General features: G+C 42.9%; 2 protein-coding genes across 3 annotated transcripts in view; one reads left to right on the top strand and one right to left on the bottom strand.

Moving 5' to 3' along the window:
- The window catches only part of LOC112251644 (sarcoplasmic/endoplasmic reticulum calcium ATPase 1-like), a 31,687-nt gene extending 19,327 nt beyond the window's left edge, over window positions 1–12,360 (top strand). For both annotated transcript variants that reach the window (XM_042321997.1, XM_042321986.1), the window contains exons 18-25: window positions 91–314; window positions 510–730; window positions 1,016–1,218; window positions 3,718–3,803; window positions 6,869–7,002; window positions 7,683–7,800; window positions 8,627–8,744; window positions 12,022–12,360. In XM_042321997.1, the coding sequence (XP_042177931.1) occupies window positions 91–314; window positions 510–730; window positions 1,016–1,218; window positions 3,718–3,803; window positions 6,869–7,002; window positions 7,683–7,800; window positions 8,627–8,744; window positions 12,022–12,059 (1,142 nt within the window). In that variant the 3' untranslated portion in view covers window positions 12,060–12,360. The remainder of the gene's footprint in view (window positions 1–90; window positions 315–509; window positions 731–1,015; window positions 1,219–3,717; window positions 3,804–6,868; window positions 7,003–7,682; window positions 7,801–8,626; window positions 8,745–12,021) is intronic.
- A 621-nt stretch (window positions 12,361–12,981) lies between these two features.
- Window positions 12,982–21,055, bottom strand: LOC112251837 (rab GTPase-binding effector protein 2). Its single transcript, XM_024422777.2, has 12 exons — window positions 20,645–21,055; window positions 19,779–19,940; window positions 19,353–19,435; window positions 18,921–19,280; window positions 17,260–17,355; window positions 17,068–17,166; window positions 16,852–16,971; window positions 16,661–16,739; window positions 16,532–16,543; window positions 14,466–14,620; window positions 14,199–14,315; window positions 12,982–13,995 (listed from the first exon to the last, which is right to left on the bottom strand). The coding sequence occupies exons 1-12, from the start codon at window positions 20,679–20,681 to the stop codon at window positions 13,891–13,893; spliced, it is 1,425 nt and encodes a 474-aa protein (XP_024278545.1). The 5' UTR covers window positions 20,682–21,055; the 3' UTR covers window positions 12,982–13,890.
- Window positions 21,056–22,183: the final 1,128 nt, after the last annotated feature.

Below are 22,183 nucleotides of genomic sequence, written 5' to 3'. Positions count from 1 at the left end.
TCTTCTCTGTTGGTTGTCTTTCCTCCATTATAGTTCATTCTGAAATAAATTGAGAAACAATATCTTACAACTCATTATCCTCCCTCCCAGGTGACAACAAGGGAACAGCCGTGGCTATCTGCCGTCGTATTGGCATCTTCACCGAGGATGAGGACACTACTGGCCGAGCCTTCACTGGCCGTGAGTTTGACGACCTGCCCCTCCACGAGCAAAAAAAAGCAGTCCGCAAGGCCTGTTGCTATGCCCGCGTTGAGCCCTCTCACAAGTCCAAGATCGTTGAGTTCCTGCAAGGCTTCGATGAGATCACCGCCATGGTGAGGGGAGGAAACAGGAACAGAGGAGACATCTATTGAAAACTCAAAAGCTTTATTGTACAACCATCCAAATGACAAAAAACGGAACATTTGCAGTAATACGATTCATATCATCCAGAACACAACACTGACAGTCATCTTCCTTCTCTACCTTCTCTTTTCTTTCTTCTCTCTCTCTTCCTCCCCCTCCACCAGACTGGAGATGGGGTGAACGATGCCCCCGCCCTGAAGAAGGCCGAGATCGGCATCGCCATGGGCTCTGGCACTGCCGTTGCCAAGTCTGCCTCTGAGATGGTCCTGGCCGACGACAACTTCTCTTCCATCGTGGCAGCCGTCGAGGAGGGCAGAGCCATTTACAATAACATGAAGCAGTTCATCCGTTACCTCATCTCCTCCAACGTTGGTGAGGTCGTCTGGTGAGTGTCCGGGGTGGGGGGTGTGGGTGTGGAGGTGGGGTGAAGTGTCCACATCACGACTGAGACATAACCGTGGTTGACCGCTAATCCAGAGGGATTTATTGGAAGACAGAGATTCACTGTAGTAGCAGCATAACCACTTGACTGCCAATACATGAGTGACCAAGACACCACTGTGAGCAAGAACATCAATATGACGGCCACACACAGTGCTAGTCACAAATTACTCTTCTTTTTTCTTTCTTTCTTTCCCTCGCTCATCATCCATCCCTCCATCTCTCTCAGTATCTTCCTGACCGCTGCCCTGGGTCTGCCGGAGGCTCTGATCCCTGTCCAGCTGCTGTGGGTCAACCTGGTGACTGATGGTCTCCCTGCCACTGCCCTGGGCTTCAACCCCCCTGACCTGGACATCATGGGCAAGCTGCCCCGTTCCCCCAAGGAGCCCCTCATCTCTGGATGGCTGTTCTTCAGATACCTCGCCATTGGAGGTACGATACCATACCATACCAACACGTTTATTGTCCATTTTCATGGAAATGTATTCTGTGAAGTCAGGAACACATCAAAAACACCAAATACAAAACAAAACGATACAATTGCACTGGCTATTCTGCTTTCCTCCTACTCTCCTTTTCTTTCAACAACCATTGATTGGGGTCACTAGAATATCATTGTGAATGCATGACCAATACACTGCCTCATTCTAAGTAGTTTGCTAGTGTGGATGTTGTTTCTCAGTAGTATGCTAAGGTGGATATTGTGTCTAAAGCCCATCCTTTGTTCACATTCTAATTGTGCCCACATTTTAAGACAGGTGTAGACAATTAAAAGACTCATTGTGATCTAATTGTAAATCAGATCTTCCAAGTGTAAACAAACAAGATCAGGTCCAAGAACACATTTTTTATATTACATTTTTTTTGTCATTTAGCAGACACTCTTATCCAGAGCAACTTACAGTAAAGCACATACCTTTTTCATAATTGTGCCCTGTGGGAATCAAACCCACAACCTTGGCATTGCAAGCTCCATGCAAAGCCAACTGAGCCACATGGGACCTGTTAGCAGGAGGTATAAACAGGGGTTCTGTAGAATGCTAGTGTGGATATTGGAACAGAGCCATGTTCCAGGTTCAACATATGCTCACTATCATGTACCTCATGAAGCTATGTCCGACACTCCAACCCTGAACTATCCCTGGCTCAGTCGTAAATCTAACTGCAACCCTGACCCAATGTCAAACACTTAGAGCCTCAACCCTCACCGACTGCTGCTTTGCCCAACAATGGGCGTACAGCAATGGCGGTCGGTGCCGTTTAACATGAGGGAGGATGATTATTTTTTTAATGAGCATGGCCTTATTTTTATTACAGCACATTGGATGACTGTCATTCATATTCCATTCACCCAGTTCAATGTAACATTGCTAGGTTAAGGCTACTACATGATACTACATTTTCTCTTTACCCATCATTAGGTTGCTACAACCTAACCTATGAATGAACGTTTACAACGTATGTGCACAGGTTGAGAGAAAAATTTGAGTAATCAAGGTGACAGACAGTCGCACATTCAATACGGCCTTGCACACTCTTGCCGACATCTAGCTGATCTAGGGTGTATCATTAGTCCAACAGTCACAGCTAAAGTTAGCTAGCTAACAGTACACTTTAACTTGACATTAGGTTTATGCAGTTTTACGACGCAATATATTTAAAAAAGCAGCGTTTCACACGAGTACCTAGACATACTGACCAGCTCCAGTGGACAGAAGCGTGCCATATGGCAGACCAATCGAAACTCATCTCTCGGCATGTCCAGCCCACTCATTATCTCAGCCAATCATGGCTAGCGGGAAGGCTGCTCTCTTTTTCTGTGGCTAAACCAACTAGGCTAGTAATTTAACAATTTTATTCATATTTACAGATGGCATACAAGTTTGATATTAAGGCACATGAAAGTTCACATGTTCGTGAAGGTATTTCTGCCAAAAAAAAAGGCATTTTGATAAAACAAATATTTTTTTACGTTCAAACAGCTCTCCTGTGAAGTCGTGACTTGCGACATATGCCTAGTGTCATGAATCGGGTCACATATAGCTAGCTTAGCTGTATCTTATGCTTTCAGTACTACATTCATTCTCTGATGCTTTGATTGGGTGGACAACATGTCAGTTCATGCTGCAAGAGCTCTGATAGGCTGGAGGACATTCTCCAGAAGTTGTTATAATTACTGTGTAAGTAAGTCTATGGAAGGGGGTGAGAACAATGAGCCTCCTAGGTTTTGAATTGATGTCAATGTAGCCAGAGGAGGACAGAAAGTAGCTGTCCTCCGGCTATACCATGGTGCTACCCTAAAGAGTGCTGTTGAGGCTATTGTAGACCTTCATTGCAAAGCAATGTGTTTAATCAATGCTTTCAGTACTTGATTCATTCTCTGGTCCTTTATTTGGGTGGACAACATGTCAGAGGAGAACGGAAACTAGCTGTCCTCCAGCTACACCATGGTGCTACCCTACAGAGTGCTGTTGAGGTTACTGTAGACCTTTAATCAATTATTTGGTGCCGTGAATATATTTAGAAAAGTTTCATCTAAAAATTATAATTTATTTTGTTTCACAACAACAAAAAATACCCCTTCCTCCTCTGAGGAGCCTCCACTGGTGTACAGCCTAGATACCCTGCCCCCATCTACCACACCACATTTAAATGGAGCAGTGCTTTATTGGCATGGTGGTGGGACACAAACTACAGCCAAAGCAATAATCAAATTAATGTTACACCATTTCTGTACATCCTAGAGATAAAGGAACATGGTAGATAAAAAATAAACATTTAATTAAAAGTAATGAAATTCTACACAAGCAAACAACAACAAAGTATGCAATCATCTCATCTCGATACTTCAACAGGAAAAGGTAATCAAATCTATTGGACAAATTACAATTTAGATCAATGTTACCTGACTTCCTGTGGTGTGTGTTCCAGGCTACGTTGGTGTTGCAACTGTTGCTGCTGCCGCCTGGTGGTTCCTCTACAGTGAGGACGGCCCTGGTGTGTCTTTCTACCAGTTGGTGAGTAGTAGCATTAGATACGGAAGAGGAAGCAAGACCTCCCACTCCCTAATTTTTATTTCAATGGAAGTCAATGAATTAAGCAGACTGCTATCACATTGGTGTCTATAGGAGGAGCACCCCCTTAAGCAAGTCCTGACCAAATCTGACCAAGTCCTAAAGCAATGGGACTCCCTAAATCTGTCTCAGATTATTACCAATCCCACAAGGTATGACTCCAAACACTCAGAAAAGACTACTGTCCTCGATGTTATCCTCACAAATAATCCTGATAGGTACAGTATCGGTCTTGTGTTTTCTGTAATGACCTTAGTGATGATCATTGTTTTACAGCCTGTGTTCATAATTGCTTCTCAGTGCAACAACCTATCCTGATTTGTCATAGACGCTTGCAAAAAAAAATTTCATGAGCAAGCCTTCCTTCATGAACTGGCCTCTGTAAAATGGTATAGAATCAGCTTGATCCCCCCTCTGTCGAAGACATTTAGACATTATTATTATTATTTTTCAGTGGTATTGTTAACAAACACGGCCGCATAAAGAAAATGAGAATTAAAAACAGGTTCAGCCCCTGATTCGACCGTGATCGAAAGGCTCGTTACACGCATACTCAGGCTGGCTGGCTACCGTTCAGGCAAATTAGAAATAAGGGCACTCAGGCTACCCGGAAGGTCAAAGTTAGTTACTTTAAGGAGCAGTTCTCTCTCTGTGGGTCTAACCCCAAGAAGTTCTGGAAAACAGTTAAAGACCTGGAGAATAAACCCTCCTCCTCACAGCTGCTCATGTCCCTTAATGTTGATGATGTGGTTGTTACTGACAAGAGGCACATGGCTGAGCTCTTTAATTAATCACCACTTCATTGTGTCAGGATTCCTATTTGACTCAGCCATGCCTCTTTGCCCATCCAACATTTCCTCATCTCCCACTCCTTCTAATGCACGTATCCCAGATGCTTCTCCCTATTTTTCCCCTGCCCCGCTACAACGTTTCTTCGTGCAGGCGGTCACTGAGTGAGGTGCTAAAGGAGCTCCTTCAACTTGACCCCCAAAAAACATCTGGGTCAGATGTTTTAGACCCTTTCTGCTGTCCCTACCATCGCCAAGCCTGTCTCTCCTTTCTGGGGAGGTTCCCATTGCTTGGAAGGCAGCCACGGTTCGTCCTTTATTTAAAGGGGGAGATCAAGCTGATCCTAACTGTTATAGGCCTCTTTCTATTTGCCCTGTTTATCAAACGTGTTGGAAAAACTTGTCAATAATCAACTGACTGGCTTTCTTGATGTCGATAGTATTCTCTCGGGTATACAATCTGGTTTCCGCTCAGGTTATGGATGTGTCACTGCAACCTTAAAGGCTCTCAATGATGTCACAATTTCCCTTGAGTCTTAGCAATACTGTGCTGCTATTTCTATTGACTTGGCCAAAGCTTTTGATACTGTAGACCATTCCATTCTTGTGGGCCCGGCTAAGGAGTATTGGTGTCTCTGAGGGCTCTTTGGCCTGGTTTGCTAACTACCTCTCTCAAAGAGTCCAGTGTATAAAATCAGAAAATCTGCTGTCTCAGCCACTACCTGTCACCAAGGGAGTACCCAGAGGCTCAATCCTAGGCCTCACGCTCTTCTCAATTTACATCAACAACATAGCTCAGGCAGTAGAAAGCTCTCTCATCCATTTATATGCAGATGATACATTCTTGTACTCAGCTGGCCCCTCCCTGGATGTTGTGTTAAATGCTCTTCAACAAAGCTTTCTTAGTGTGCAAAAAGCTTTCTCTACCCTTGACCTTTGTTTTGGAGGTGTTCAGAACAAGGTTATGTGGTTTGATAAGAAGAATGTCCCTCCTCCCACAGTTGTTATTACAACCTCTTAAGGGTTTAGAGCTTGAGGTAGTCACCTCATACAAGTACTTGGGAGTATGGCTAGACGGTGTACTGTCCTTCTCTCAGCACATATCAGAGCTGCAGGTCAAAGTTAAATCTAGACTTGGTTTCCTCTATCGTAATTACTCCTCTTTCACCCCAGCTGCCAAACTAACCCTGATTCAGATGACCATCCTACCCATGGTAGATTACGGAGACATAATTTATAGATCGGCAGGTCATGTTGCTCTCGAGCGGCTAGATGTTCTTTACCATTCGGCCATCAGATTTGCCACCAATATTGTTGTCTTAGGCCTCACTTTATGTATTGTTGTGTTGTCTCTCTTGTTGTGATGTGTTTTGTCTAATATTTATATCGTATTTTTTTAAATCCCAGGGACCCATCCCCACAGGAGGCCTTTTGCCAGGCTGTCATTGTAATTAAGAATGTGTTCTTAACTGACTTGCCTAGTTCAATAAAGTTTAAATAAAATAAAAATGAAGCAGACAATCCCAATCCCAAATCGGAACCCTAGTCTGGCTCTCTGTCGCTCTGAATTCATGTATTTTTTCCCTATACAATCCTGGGGGTAGGGGCTACCTAGGACTTACATTTCAATTCGTTATTGAGCAAAAATGTGCAGTCTGGTGTGTAGAACAGAGGTTGCGTCCCACCCTATTCCCTATATAGGGCCCTGGTTAAACGTAGTGGACTATTGGAAATAGTCACTTTTGGGATTTAACCACTCTGTAGAACAGGGATTGGTCTCTACTTTTTGTCCCAGCCCAGCACCAACACACCTGTATCACATAATAAACTATTGCTTTTTAGAATTAGAAAAACGTTGTCCATACAATGTAGAAATTTGTCTTTAGCTTCACCAGACAAAAACAGACATGAAACGCCATCCCAGATAATGAAATACACCGTACAAAAGTGCTACAGTGCCACTGCGGTTCCAAATTCATATATGTTGAGTCATTGGTCTAAAACCATAATCATCATCAAGAGATCCTCATTTAAAATACACCAATAGTCAAAGACCTTCATCATGATCATTATCATCAATTTTGGGGATATTTAATGTTATGGGTAGGGGCTACCTAGGATCTAAATTTAAACGTCTTACTGAGCAAAACAATTTAGTGAATGATTCTGTGATAATCCAGTAAATGGTTCCATCCTAATTCTCTTGATTTTTCTCTTCAGTCCCACTTCATGCAGTGCCACGAGGAAAACGAGGACTTTGTCGACGTCCACTGCGAGGTGTTTGAGGCCGCTCCCCCCATGACCATGGCCCTGTCTGTGTTAGTCACCATCGAGATGTGCAATGCCCTCAACAGGTCAGACTGCAACTTTGGTTCCTGCCTGGTTTAATAAAGGAATGTTTGAAGATTCATGTTAGAAATGCAAGATTCAATTATGCATAACATTAAGGGCCCGTATCCCAGATTAAGCCTACTCCTTGACAACAACAAAAAAAGCACTTTCAATGGAGATGATCCATTTGACATGCTTTGTAATGCAGGACAGGAGTAGGTTTAATCTGTGTCCTCAAAACTTGCGACATTGGTAGTTTGTTAGCACTGTAATTCTTGATACACATTATATCAATTTAGAGGTAGAACAGTAAAGTTACATAAAACACTCATTTATGTTTATAAATTATAGCACTTCTATAACAGTGTGTTTCTAAAACACAGCGTATCAAGAGTATGATATGAAAGCCTAATCCCAGAAGTAGCTATAACATTGAAAGTGTAGTGTAACCCCAAAGAAATTGGAAGAGTAATTTTAGAATAAACCTGCAGAACAAACATTATCCGCCATCCCTTACCATGTAATGTCAGATCACACACTTCTGCACACCTCTTGGCACACACCTGCATCAACACACACATTTAAATACTTTATTTGGATCCACAAATCAAATGTACATTTAAAAAAGGATTCAAACATCTCAGCGCCCGCACACAGTGTTTAGCCAGCGTGCATTATGTAACCCCTCTGTACCACCCCCCAGTTTGTCTGAGAACCAGTCCCTGCTGCGCATGCCCCCCTGGAGCAACCTGTGGTTGGTTGGAGCCATGTCCCTCTCCATGTCACTCCACTTTGTGATCATTTACGTCGACCCCATGCCCGTGAGTCTGCCTTACCTCGCACCACAACCCTCACCTCACGTGCTTGTCCTGTCCGGCTCCAAGGACCACTCGTTTTGATCCCAGATCCATCTCTCTGCCTCCTTTTTGTCTTATTCTCTCTCAATCTCCTTCTGTCTTCTCCTCTCTCTCCTTCTGTCTGAATCTCCTTCTGTCTGAATCTCCTTCTGTCTGAATCTCCTTCTGTCTGAATCTCCTTCTGTCTGAATCTCTTCTCTCTGAATCTCTCTCTCTCTCTCTCTCTCTCTCTCTCTCTCTCTCTCTCTCTCTCTCTCTCTCTCTCTCTCTCTCTCTCTCTCTCTCTCTCTCTCTCTCTCTCTCTCTCTCTCTCTCTCTCTCTCTCTCTCTCTCTCTCTCTCTCTCTCTCTCCCCCAGCCATACATTTTTATACAGTGTTCCCTGACATGAAGGGCTATTCAATTCGTATTGTGGAAATGTAGCATTAGAGCGCGATTGAAATTTAAAAAGCAATGTTCCCGCATTAGCCGAGACTGCATTCACGTCTGTAACGCTTCAGCGATACAGATTGAATAGAGCCCTAAGTAAGAGGGATACTTGAGTTAGAGTATTTGACAATTGAGTAAGGCCTAGATTCAATCTGGACCGTTATAGTGAGATTTACATTTAAAGGTAATTTCAGATTGAGCCGACATATGCACGGTTTACAGCGAGTGGTCTACGCAAGCGCGGAAACATTTATTTTAAAAAGGTGCATAGCCCGATTGGATTGAATCTAGCCGTAAGAGTATGTGATAACTAAGTAGTAGTACGTGATGTGTCTGAAATGTGCCTGTCCTCTCCGCTGCAGATGATCTTTAAATTGACCCACTTGAACGTGGAAAAATGGATGGTGGTGCTCAAGCTCTCGATCCCAGTCATCCTCATTGACGAGGTCCTCAAGTTTGTGGCCCGCAATTACCTGGAGGGTAAGGACACACAATCTGTTATCAATTAAATCTATAACATTCCTTGTAATAATATCCTGTAATATCCACAGAAATATTCCCTCTAATTATTTTTGGCACTGAGCAAATTTCAGGTCTTGCTAGTGGAAACTGGAATGTTGGGAGAAATGTGTAACTTTACAGTTTTAGACAGTAGCCAATAGGATATTGTGGCTATTTGAGCATAATGTAGACCTATCAGAGTGGCCTATCAACAAAACCAATAATGCAAAATCCCATAACATTTTCACAATTCTGATTTCTATGATATAGCCTACAGTAGCCTATATGGGGTGTTCAAAGCAGTCTTTTAAAAACATTTTTACATTATGCTCTTGTAGGAAGCAGTAACACCCCATCGCTGACCAATTGAAGAAAAGGCGTTAGGGCTGGGGTGGACTGTAAATTAGGTTTAGGACTGTTCCTGACCGATGTGCAATAGCGGTAGTATGTTAGAGGAATGAGGAGATGGCCAGGAATCCAATACTTGATTTTTATTGCATACACAGAGCACACTAGGTTGTTTGGAGGTTATGGAATTGTGTTTTTTCTTGTCAGTCACGCACAACAAAGAAAGAACAAAATGCAAGATGGCCACCGGATTGAATCACCAGCACAACTGAAAGCTAGGAGGAAAACTGCAGCTTAAATAGTGCAGGAATGTCAATTCGTTCACTGGGAACAGGTGTGGTAATTAGCCAGGGAGGTGCATGGCCAGAGGAGAAGGAAAACCTGGTTGCTGTCATGAGCCTTTGTGACACCAATACTTACATATAACTGGGCTAATAACTCGCTAACTAGCAAAGAATATCAACAACCGTGCACACGCACAGCTCTGAAAAGCGGCTCCACTGGCTGGTGATTGAAAGACCACTTGTGCACTACCCGTCAATAGAATTATACTCCGATGCGCTTTGGCTTAGCCTAGACAGCCGATAGTGGGCGTTTGAGCTGTACATTTTTTTTTAGGATTGATGTGCCCAGCAGGTAAAACATTCATGTCACCTGTGGGCCGGCTCGTACATGAAGCATCCTCCATTCATGCTACAAAAGCATCATTTCCCTTCTTAACCAGCTTTAATGGCGGGATGTCTGAATTTCTTTAGAAAAGTGTGTACTGTAGCAGTGATGTAAGAACTTAAGTAGGTTTTTTTTGGTATCTGTACTTCACTTCATATTTTTGACAACTTCATAGTTTTACTTCACTACATTCCTAAAGAAAATGTACTTTTTACTCCATACATTTTCCCGGACACCCAAATTGTGCTCGTTACATTTTGAATGCTAAGCTGGACAGAAAAATGGTCTAATTCACACACCTATTAATATAACGCATTGTCATCCCTACTGCCTCTGATCTGGCAGACTCACTAAATACATGCTTCGTTTGTAAATTGTCTGAGGGTTGGAGCGTGCCCCTGGCAATTTGAAGAAGAAAAAAAATGGTGCCATCTGGTTTGCTTAAGGAATTTGAAATGTATACTTTATTCTTAAGTATATATAAAAAAATAAAATATATATATTTTTTTTTAAACATTTACTCAAGTAGGATTTTACTGGGTCACTTTCACTTGAGTCCTTTTCTATGAAGGTATCTTTACTTTTACTAAAGTAGGACAAATTGAGTACTTTTTCCACCACTGTGCTGTAGTTGAAGAAAAGATCTAGAGCCCACTATCGGCTGCCTAGGCTAGCTGTGGCTCGAACTACAACAAAATCAAAGACTCAATCTTAGATTTGTTTTGTTGCACTGAAAAGTGGCTGATATAATGTTGATTAAATCAGAGAAACATTGATCTACACAGAGTGAACTCAGTTAAATTCAATCTCTTGCATCCCTGCGCGGGCTGACATACCATCTGCATGGGAGTCCTGGAGGTGGTGCGTGTCTGTGCACACAAACAGCTTAGAGTGAACATTGATCCAGACTTTCATACCTGCTTCAATGGCTTACTAAGACTATCATCCATTCTAAATATTACCTATTTAAATTGCAAAACCTTTAATAAGTTAATATGATTTCTCTTCCCATCGGGTGCCTTCATTGCCCTCTCCCCCACTTTTCCTATACCTGCCACTGCCTTCGCTACTCCCCCCCCATCCCGTTTTCACTTTGTTTATGATTCAATGGTTTTGTATCCAGATGGTGTCAACACTAAATTTACACTGATAATATATATTATCCACTCATATGTATTCACTAAAGTCTGTGTGAGTGTCTTCCTACAGGTTTCTATGTATCCCCATATTGCTTAATAAAAGTTTGTCTAATTTTATGGCTGTGTCACATTTAGGTAGTAATTGCCTTTGTAGACTCTTCCACCAGCAAGATCTAGCTTGGGGACAAATGAAATCAAACTGTCACATGCACCAAAATACAACAAGTTTAGACCTTACTGTGAAATGCTTACTTACAAGCCCTTAACCAACAGTGCAGTTCAAGAAGAGTTCAGAAAATATTGACCAACTAAAGTTAAAAAGAATAAAAACAATAACATAACGAGGCTATATACAGGGGGTATCGGTACCGAGTCAGTGTGCGGGAGTACATGTTACTTGAGGTAATTCGTACATGTAGGTAGTGGTAGGACAAGGTTAGCCTTTGCAGTTTTAACTTTGTAATATTACAATTTTCCAACATTAACATTTAACTACAGTCAACACACAATAGTAGCCTATTATTGTATGGAAAAGTCAGGTTTATTTTATGAACATAGTAATACTTTTGGTATCATTTAGCAGACGCTTTTATCCAAAACTTGGTCATGCGTGCATACATTTTAAGTGGGTGGCCCCTGGGAATTGAACCCACAATCCTGTCATTGGAAGCGCCATGCAGTTAACCCACTGTTCCTAGGCCGTCATTGAAAATAAGAATTTGTTCTTAACTGACTTGCCTGGTTAAATAAAAGGTAATAAATAAATAAATAAAATTCTGTACCAACTGAGCTACACAGAACCACCAATATTTGCTGTTGAGTAGATAAGTGTTGTATAACATCAATTGAGCAGAACTAAAATGTAACTAAATGGCCAGAATAATAGATGAATGCCCAACTCCACATCAATCAATAGTACTTCATGTAGATCTAAAAGGACTGTATTTCTAATAATATGGGAATTTTAGGCTGGGTTGAAATGTTCCCCATATTGCTTATACCTATCCTCCAAATTGATCCCTAGGGGCTAGTGCTCAATTTGGGACTTAAGTCTAGTCCTACCTTATCCGGTTGCCAATACCCTTCTCTTTCCCTTGCAGTTGCTGATGACAATCTAGTAAGCAAGAAGTGGGACTAAAAGAACACCAGGAGTATAAAGGAGAGAAAAGAATGAGAAGAACAGTGGAAGCACTTCCCAGAAAACCAGAGCGCAGACCATCACTAGAAGTGAGAGAAAAAAGTCCAACAAGATCAAAGAATGAAACAAAAGCCACCAGAAAATTTAAAAAAAAAAAAAACTAAAAATTTAAAATAAAAAATAAAAACATATATTTCTTTGTGGATGTATTGAAATTAAGTTAATATATAAGAAAGTGTTATGAACAATATATTCAAATTATTCTGACTATTCTTAAAAAATAAAAACTGTATTAAAAGAATACAAGAGTGGCTGGTTAATTGTTATTGGTTTGATTCCCAGTATCTCACATACTTATGGTTGATGAGAAGCATCTTCGCCTTCACTTATGAGTCCTTTGGTGTCTGTGGAGATCAACCATGGATTTACAGCTGCAGACAGCGCATGTGAGGGCTTGGTTGGAGGGGGCAGGAATAGCCCTGTGAGCATGCCTCAGGTGGCTAGGTCTTCTATACTGGATGGATTGATCTTGCACCTCTTCAGAGTGGTTTTAATTCGTTCCTGCATCTGCTTCTTCTGGCCACCAGCAGAGCGTTGGCCTTCATGTGGCCGTTGAGCACTGTCGGCGGATGTCGGCCCTCTAGGATGCAGATGACATGACCAAGCCATCTTAGTTGGTGATTGTTTAAGGTGGACTGCATGCTACCACTGCCAGCCCATTTCAGTACCTCCGTGTGGTGTACTGCATCCTGCCAGGTAACACAGAGGATCTTCTTGAGGCCCTTTATTTGAAAGGCCTCCAGGGTTTTCATGTGCCGAGTAAGGGATCCATGCTTCACCGCTGTATAACAGGGTGGACACACACACACACACCTCTCTCTCCGCAAACAATTACACAAGAAAAACATGATCCTGCAATGAGTAGTTTTTCAATGTATATTTATATATTAAGGCAATTAGTATCAACAAGAGAATGCAAAAGTCATTCACAGGTTTCTTCTCTTATTCTTCATTTTAAAAAGTGGTGAAGTCTAAAAAAGGTATAAAGGTAATTGTGTCACTGGAGTGGTTGTTTATAGAGTTTTAGTGTTACTCGCTGGTATCAAAAAGGGCAGTGCTTTTAGATCAATGATTGGAAGTCAAGCAAAGTGCCCACTGGTCCTGAGAGGTGGGTGAGTGTGTGCATTTCCATGTGTCAGAAGTATCATAATACGGTATAACTTACTGTAGATACTGGCCTATTTTCAACATATTGCATTTTAGTGACTTCCACTAAAGCAGTAATGGAGTGTTTCTCATCACATCCGACTGGCGGGAATGTCGAGTCAGGAACTTCAATACAAATATTCAAGTTCTCAATGAGTCCAGTTAAAAAAGGGGGTTAAGGCCAGTCTTCGAATGAGTGTTTGGTCATTGAACATGAGAAAATACATTTTTTAAACTCCCAAATATGGAAAGATGTGGAGGGCGCTCAAGCAACAAGTCGAGGTGCAACCAAAAATATATCATCATTGAACAGCTCCAAAGCACAAATATTCCAAGTCACATTACAAGCTGAGGTGGTGATTCCCAATGTTGGAGAGGATTGGCCTGAACAAGGCCAGCAAAGATCTGACTGATTATTAGTGGTCTGGAATGAAAGGTGATTTGTCTATCAGTGATTATTCACAGTGCCTTGCTAAGCCCACTCCTCTTCAAAGCGGGGATAGTAGTCATGTCTTTCTCCATGGTTACGGTTGCACTTCATGTCCAGCCTCGTTCTTATTGGTCACCTTTGGAATACTTCCCGTTTCTCCCGTCGCTTTGGCTCTGTTGTGCTGCTCTGATAGACTCACGTGGCACAAGTGGGCGGGGCACCCTCTTCAGGAAGCCCCTCCTCCAAGATGTCCCTGACCTGGTCCAGAGTTTCAGCCTGACGGATCAACTCCAGCTTCACCTAGAGGAAAGCGATAAAGGACGGAGAGACAGACAAAAGGGAGAGAGAGAGGGTGGAGTAAGAAGCCTCATGGTCATTGACTATGGAAGAAAAATGATATGGAATCCAGCTGGACTTGACCTAGATCAGTGCTGTAAAATAACATAAACCAACCCAATGTGAATACACCCCCAGTGGGTTGGTCCTGAATCTGTGTAATGTACCTGCAGTGACTGTGAAAGCTGGACAAAGTCCCTCTGCACCATCTGGCTGGTGTCCACCTGAGAACGCATACTGATGATCTGGCTATGCAGCTCCAAACACTGTTGCTGGAGGGACGCCTAGGAGGGAGATAGGAAGGGAGTGAGAATGGTGAGAGAGGGAAAGAACTACAGTAACATGTTATCTTTACTACTTTGGAAACACTAAGTACACAAAAGGTACAACACGGACGGACGGACACATCTATCCCTGGTCCCCCTGTACAGTACCTTGTCATGGCTGAGAGTCTTGCTGTCTCCTTGTAGGTGTGAGAGCGCCACGCCGAGGCCTTGTAGCTCGGTGTGACCGTTCTGTAGCTCCAACTGCAGCGTCTCCTCTTGACACTGGACCCGCTCCATCTCGGTCTTCAGACTGGACAGCTGCACTGCAGAGGGCAAAGCTTTTTATTGAACAAGGAAGTCCCATCGAGGTTAGAAGACCGGTTTCACAAGGGAAAGACAACGGGCGTGTTCGAGCAGATACGTTTTGTCAAGTCACTGCCTTTTAAAGGGTATTGCATTATGTGGATAACTGCATGAACTTCACAAAAACAACCATGTGATCAAAGGTTATGCGGTTTGAAGTCTCCTTCAATTGCTGCAGTTGCTTTTCACCGACGGCACCATGCAGCCATCGCCTGGATACTGGGAGGCACTACTTGTCAACCAATCAATGTTTTTGGTATTTGAGACCTTTAACAAATGCTTTACACACTACCTTCAGAAAGTATTCATACCCCTTGACTTATTCCACATTGTCGTGTTACAGCCTCAATTCAAAATGGATTAAATCAATTCTTTTCCTGCTCACCCATTTACACAATACCCCATAATGACAAAGTGAAAACATGTTTTTTTTTAATGTTAACAAATAAAGTAAATACAGAAATATCTGATTACATAAGTATTCACACGTTAGAATCTCCGTTGGCAGCGATAACTTGTACTTGATTGATGAATTAAGGTCACTAATTAGTAAGGAACTCCACTCACTTGGTTGTCTAAGTCTTAATTGAATCTATAAAACAAAAACCAGCATACACTAGGCCCTCCATGGAATGAGTTTGCCACCCCTGCTCTAAGCACTTTGCACACCTGGATTGTACAATATTTGCCCATTATTCTTTAAGCTCTATCAAATTGGTCGTTGTTCATTGTTAGAAATCCATTTAAGTCTCGCCATATTCACCCTGATTTAAGTCAAAACTGTAACTCGGCCACTCAGGAACATTCACCGTCTTCTTGGTAAGCAACTCCAGTGTAGATTTGGCCTTGTGTTTTAGTGTCTGATGGAAAGCAGACAGACAGGTTTGCCTATTGTCCTGTAGCCCATCCCAGCCTTGTGCAGGTCTACAATTTTATCCCCGATGTCCTTACATATCTCTGGTCTTGGCCATTGTGGAGAGGTTGGAGTCTGTTTGATTGAGTGTGTGGACAGGTGTCTTTTATACAGGTAACGAGTTCAAACAGGTGCAGTTAATACAGGTAATGAGTGGAGAACAGGAGGGCTTCTTAAAGAAAAACTAACAGGTCTGTGAGAGCCAGAATTCTTACTGGTAGGTAAGTGATCAAATACTTGTCATGCAATAAATTTCAAATTAATTACTTATTATTTTTGTACATTTGTCCATCTCTCAAAGTGTACCGTTGAAGTGTACCTATGATAAAAATTACAGACCTCTACATGCTTTGTAAGTAGGAAAACCTGCAAAATCGGCAGCGTATCAAATACTTGTTCTCCCCACTGTATATATACACCATTTTATAGATCTGAATCTGTACTTTTATCCAATATGATTAACACTGTTTCAAATGTTGCTCCATAGGACCAAATCCAAGTGGTAGGTCACATTTCAGCTTTACATTTTTAATTAATTTGTACATATTTCAAAAAACACAATTCCACTTTGACATTACGGTGTACAGTGACAAATCTCAATTTAATAATTTTAAAAATTTTGTCGAACAATGTGGAAAAAGTCAAGGGGTGTGAATACTTTCTGAAGGCACTGCAGAAAGTATGTTTTCAGTTTGTGTGATCTGGGGTTAAAGAAAAGTTTAATAGACCTTCATTAAAGGTCTTGGCTGTGGTAGATGCACCTCCCTGACTTTCGTCTACAGTCATCTTCGTTAGCCTACCTAATCTAACGTAACCTATGAGTTTACTACGGTCAACGCTTGTTATCAACTGCCCGTGTGTGATGCATTACTGATTAATTCCTATGGCCTTCTATACCACACACTTACATATGATCTCTCTCACACACACATATATATATATAATAATGCCCACTCACCTTGTAAAACTTCTGTTGAGGCAGAACCATAGGAGAAAGAGAGAATGTATGTTGGTTTTGAACCAGCTGGCAAGTTCTATTACACTTATCAACACAAAGAAAGAGCAAAGGAAAGGCAGATGAACAGACCGCTCTCCTCCACGCGGGTCTCCAGTTGTTCCTTCAGATTGACGATCTCAATACGCAGCCTCTCCTCACTGTGTGCCCCCTACAGGTGAGAGTACAGTAGTGCATACAGTAAGTATATTTCCTTTGTATTGCAATGATTCTTGACTGTATGAACACACACAAAAGTGCACGCATATACACACATACTGTACCTGTAGTGTAGGACCAAGGGGTGTGTTGGCGTCCCCTGCCCCAACCATCTCCTCGATCTCCTCCCCTTTTAGCCTGGACAGCTCGTTACACACCCTCCTCTGAGAGAGAGACAGCTCTGCCTGGGAACACAACACACAAGCACAAAACATCTCAAACACACACTACATGAACCTCATCCCCCTCCTCCCTTGTTGGACCAAGTGCCGGTCACTCACCAGCCTGCTATGGATGGCATTCTGTGATTGGTTGAAAGACTTCTGCAGCTCCTGTAGGAGGGCCTCGGAGGTCTGAACCTGAGACTGGAGAACTGAGACCTGACACACACGACACACAGTAACATTCAATTCCGTGGATAACTGACGTTTCTCAATATACAGTATATGCCATGTGTGTAAAGGTGTGCGTACGTGTTTGTGTGTCTCAGTAGTCTGTGTGTCCAGCTCACTCTCCAGCTTGGTCCTCTCTTCCCTCAGTCGACTCAGCTCTCCCTCCCGCTCCACAACCTGCACATCAGACCCACACCACATTAGACACCATGAGTCCACACCACGTCAGACGTCACGAGACCACACCACAGAAGACGTCACGAGTCCAATACAGACCTGTACAGTTCTGCTCACCCGTTTGATAGTCAAACACACCAATGTTGGCTGTTTTAACAGGCTTTAAGTACACTTAAAAATAACTGCAATCATTTCAAAAACATTTTACAGAGTTATCGTTCATAAAACGAAAATCAATTGAAATAAATTCATTAGGCCCTAAACTATGGATTGTACATGACTGGGAATATAGATTTGTTCTGTTGGTCAGAGATACCCCAAAAAAAGGTAGAGGCATGGATCAGAAAAACAGTCAGTATCTGGTATGACCATGAATTGCCTCATGCAGCACGACATCTCCTTGGGAGGGAGTTGATCAGGTTGATTGTGGACTGTGGAATGTTGTCCCACTCCTCTTCAATGGCTGTGCAAAGTTGCTGGATATTGGCGGGAACTGGAACACGCCGTCGTATATGTCGGCAGATAAATGGCACGACAATGGGCCTCAGGATCTCGTCCCGGTATCTCAGTGCATTCAAATTGCCATCGATAAAATGTAATTGTGTTTGTTGTCCATAGCTTATGCCTGCCCATACCATAACCCACCATGGGGCACTGTTCACAACGTTGACATCAGCAAACCGCTCGCTCACACGACACCATACACGCCGTCTGCCATCTGCGCGGTACAGTTGAAACCGGGATTCTACCATGAAAAGCGCACTTCTCCAGCGTGCCAGTGGCCATTGAAGGTGAGCATTTGCCCACTGAAGTCAGTTACGACACCGAACTGCATTCAGGCCAAGACCTTGGTGAGGACAACGAGCACGCAGATGAGCTTCCCGAAGACGGTTTCAGACAGTTTGTGCAGAAATTCTTTGTTTGTGCAATCCCATGGTTTCATCAGCTTTCCGAGTGGCTTGTCTCAGACAATCCCACAGATGAAGAAGTCAGATGTGGAGGTCCTGGTGTGGTTACACGTGGTCTGCGTTTGTGAGGCCGGTTGGACGTACTGCCAAATTCTCTAAAATGACGTTGGAGGCAGCTTATTGTAGAGAAATTAACATTAAATTCTCTGGCAACAGCTCTGGTCGATATTCTTGCAGTCAGCATGCCAATTTGCACGCTCCTTCAAAACTTGAGACATCTGTGGCATTGTGTTGAGTGACAACTGTACATTTTAGAGAGTGGCCTTTTATTGTCCACAGAACTTATGTAAATGATCATGCTGTTTAATCAGCTTCTTGATATGCCACACCTGTCAGATGGATGGATTATCTTGGCAAAGGAGAAATGCTCACTAACAGGGATGTAAACAAATTTTTGCACAACATTTGAGAGAAATAAGCTTTTTGTGTTTATGGAACATTTCTTGGATCTTTTATTTCAGCTCATGAAACATGGGACCAACACCTTAGATGTTGCATTTATATATTTTTTCAGTATAAGTCCTAATTGGAGTGTGTGTTGTGTGGCTGGTGCTCACTTGTTTGCTTAGTGAATTGATGTCAAAAGTGTGTGTTCACCTGTGTGTTAAGCGAGTCCCATTCGGTGTGTGTGACCAGACGGTGGCCAGGCGGGGGCAGGTAGATGGCCTCGGGCACCAGGGTTCCCGTGGAGACCAGGGAGGCGGTGTCTTCCTGGGAGTGTTGGCGGCGGGGCAGTGAGGGCGTGTCCAAGGAGAAGGAGGATAAAGAGGCGAAGTCACAGTTCTGGGAGAAATAGCCCTCCAGCCCTGCCCCTTCACCCTCCCCTGGTCCCTCAGCCTCCGCTGGTTGGCTATCCCATCCGTCTGTTCTTGGCTTTCTGAGGCTATTGTTGGGGTCTGTCGACTGGCCCTCGGACTGCATAGCTCCCGCCTCCACCCCGTCCTTCTTTATACTGCCCTGAGTGAGAGCGAGAGCGGTCAGAGACAAGGAAATGGGTTAAGTAACATTGAGGTGAACACACTCACACACCTGAGACTGCACACTGGCTCTCCTCCACTGGGCACGCTCAGACTGCAGAGTAGATATTCTAGCCTCATACTGAGAAGCCGTCTCTGAGAATAGAAGAGAGAAATGAGATGACAGACAATAACAGGCCATCTAGGTGGGTCCTACACATTGTCTGCATTCCAAATGGCACGCTATTCTCTATCTAGTGCAAAAATGTTGACAATAGCCCCCATTGGGAATGGATGATGAATAGAACGGAGCAACCTTCCTCAGAAGAGAGGGGACCCGCCCCATCTATACAATGGTAGGGAAACACTAGTATGTAGAAAAAATGTCTTCGACCTCTGACTGCATCTCCTGGTCACACTGTGTGTGTGTGTGTTGTGGTGTGGTGTGGTGTGGTGTGTGTTATATGTGTGTGTGTGTGTGTGTTGCTCTCTCTCTGACCTCTGAGGGCCTCCTGAAGAGACTGCATCTCCTGGTCACACTGTCTCTGCAGCTCTCCCAGCTCCTCCTGTTTGCTCACTTCGCAGATTGTCGCCACGCCCTGCCAGTGCTCCAGCTGCGCTCGGCAATCTGCTAGCTGGGCCTGCAAGCTCTCCATTGCACCTGACAAGAGGAAAACAGATGATGTCATCTCTCAATTTATGGTGAACACAGGACAATGGGGTTCAACAGTCCCAGAGAGACAGACTTCAAGATATCTTATGAGCTGCTTAAGCATGATCATGCAAGCAATTGCATTTAGGCCTACTACACAGGCTATCCCTTCCAATGTCAATAACATTATAAAACACCCCATGCAAAGCAATTCACGAATGTAATAATACACCTGTTGACAATCGAACTGACATAATTGTTTTGGCTGTTTCCCAGTGGAGACATGGCAATCCTTGGCACACCCCTGCCACAGCTTCTAATAAGGCTGACTGACGTCTCCACAAAAATCATACTTATTATGGCTAAATCCCTGCCTCTTTCTAAAATTCCTCTTCTGAAAATCTGATTTTAAACCTAACCACACTCCTGACCTTATGCCTAACTAACCTTAAATTAAAGACCTAAAAGTACATTTTAACGATATAGCCATTTTGACTTTGTGGTAGTAACAGGAAGGTCAAAAGAGTTCAATCAGCAAGTGACAGCTCCAGCAATAGCAACATTTCGTACATGTTCAGTGGTCTGTAGCTACATTCCGAAATTCACACGCATTTGTGAGATTTGGCTATTACAAAGGGTTAACGTTAGTTAGCTATCAATCAAGCCAGCGTAGCTAAAGCACTTGTTGATGGCTAACTTGTTGACTTTCTTACCAGTGTCGTCCTTCTGAGAGTTCACCGACGGTTCCATTATCAATTGTTTCCGAGCTGTTCTATAATGGCACCAACTGTCTTAGTCGTGAAAAACATCTACTGGTTGGGTTGGTGTGAGAGCTCAAAGCATGACTTATTCACTCCTGGTCAACCTCAGGAAATAACTTTCCCCGGTTTAAACCCACGGATATTACTTAACATCCTTCCTAAATGCCGACGACTGCATTGAATTTTCCGTTATTCTCCCCAGTTAAACTACCGTATTGTGATGGGATAAGCAAATCCTAATATGTGGGTTATTAAAATGCCAACCATTTTAAAAGGGAGAGAATCTGTATTTTGAATACAGCTAATAAGTGCTGTCTAGTTTCCGTATGTCTGTTCCTGCCACGAATTTTGCGTAGCCGTGTCAAAAATTTTTTTTTTAGAATGGACTGTACGTTATTTATTAGGGATACCTGGAGAAAATCGGATCTCTGAAATGAAAATTACGGCCTTCCTTACAGTAAAATATATTTTGACCTGACCCTACCTGAAAACACTTTAAAAAAGTGACCCTCCCCTATACCCCAAATAATAATTAAAACATAAAGTGGATACCAGAGAAAATTCCTACATTTTACCCTCACTCCTACGACAGACCAGAGCCTTAGAAAATATATATAGTACCAGTCAACAGTTTGGACACACCTACTCATTCCAGGGTTTTCTTTATTTTTTACTATTTTCTACATTGTGGAATAATAGCAAAGACATCAAAACTATGAAATAACACATATGGAATCATGTAATCAAAACAATGTTAAACAAATATATTTTATATTTGAGATTCTTCAAAGAAGCCACCCTTTGCCTTGATGGCAGCTTTGCACACTCTTGGCATTCTCTCAACCAGCTTCACCAGCTTCCCACATATGCTGAGCACCTTTTGGCTGCTTTTCCTTCATTCTGCGGTCCAACTCATCCCAAACCATCTCAATTGGATTGAGTTCAGGTGATTGTGGAGGCCAGGTCATCTGATGCAGCACTCCATCACTCTCCTTCTTGGTCAAATAGCCCTTACACAGCCTGGAGGTGTGTTGGGTCATTGGCATGTTGAAAAACAAATGATAGTCCCACTGAGCGCAAACCAGATGGGATGGTGTATCGCTGCAGAATGCTGTGGTAACCATGCTGGTTAAGTGTGCCTTAAATTATAAATAAATCGCAGGCAGTGTCACCAGCAAAGTACGCCAACACCTCCTCCACCATGCTTCACACTGGGAACCACACATGCAGAGATTACCGTTCACCTACTCTGCGTCTCACAAATACACAACAGTTGGAAACAAAAATCTCAAATTTGGACTCATCAGCCCAAAGGACAGATTTCCACCAGCCTAATGTCCATTGCTCATGTTTATTGTCCAAAGCAAGTCTGTTCTTCTTATTGGTGTCCTTTAGTAGTGGTTTCTTTGCAGCAATTCAACCATGAAGGCGCGATTCACACAGTCTCCTCTGAACAGTTGATGTTGAGATGTGTCTGTTACTTTTATTTGT

This window comes from Oncorhynchus tshawytscha, linkage group LG01 (assembly GCF_018296145.1).
Source record: "Oncorhynchus tshawytscha isolate Ot180627B linkage group LG01, Otsh_v2.0, whole genome shotgun sequence".
Lineage (NCBI taxonomy): Eukaryota > Metazoa > Chordata > Actinopteri > Salmoniformes > Salmonidae > Oncorhynchus > Oncorhynchus tshawytscha.
The sequence above is the reverse complement of the archived record's forward strand: the minus strand, read 5'-3'. Positions and strand labels throughout refer to the sequence as shown.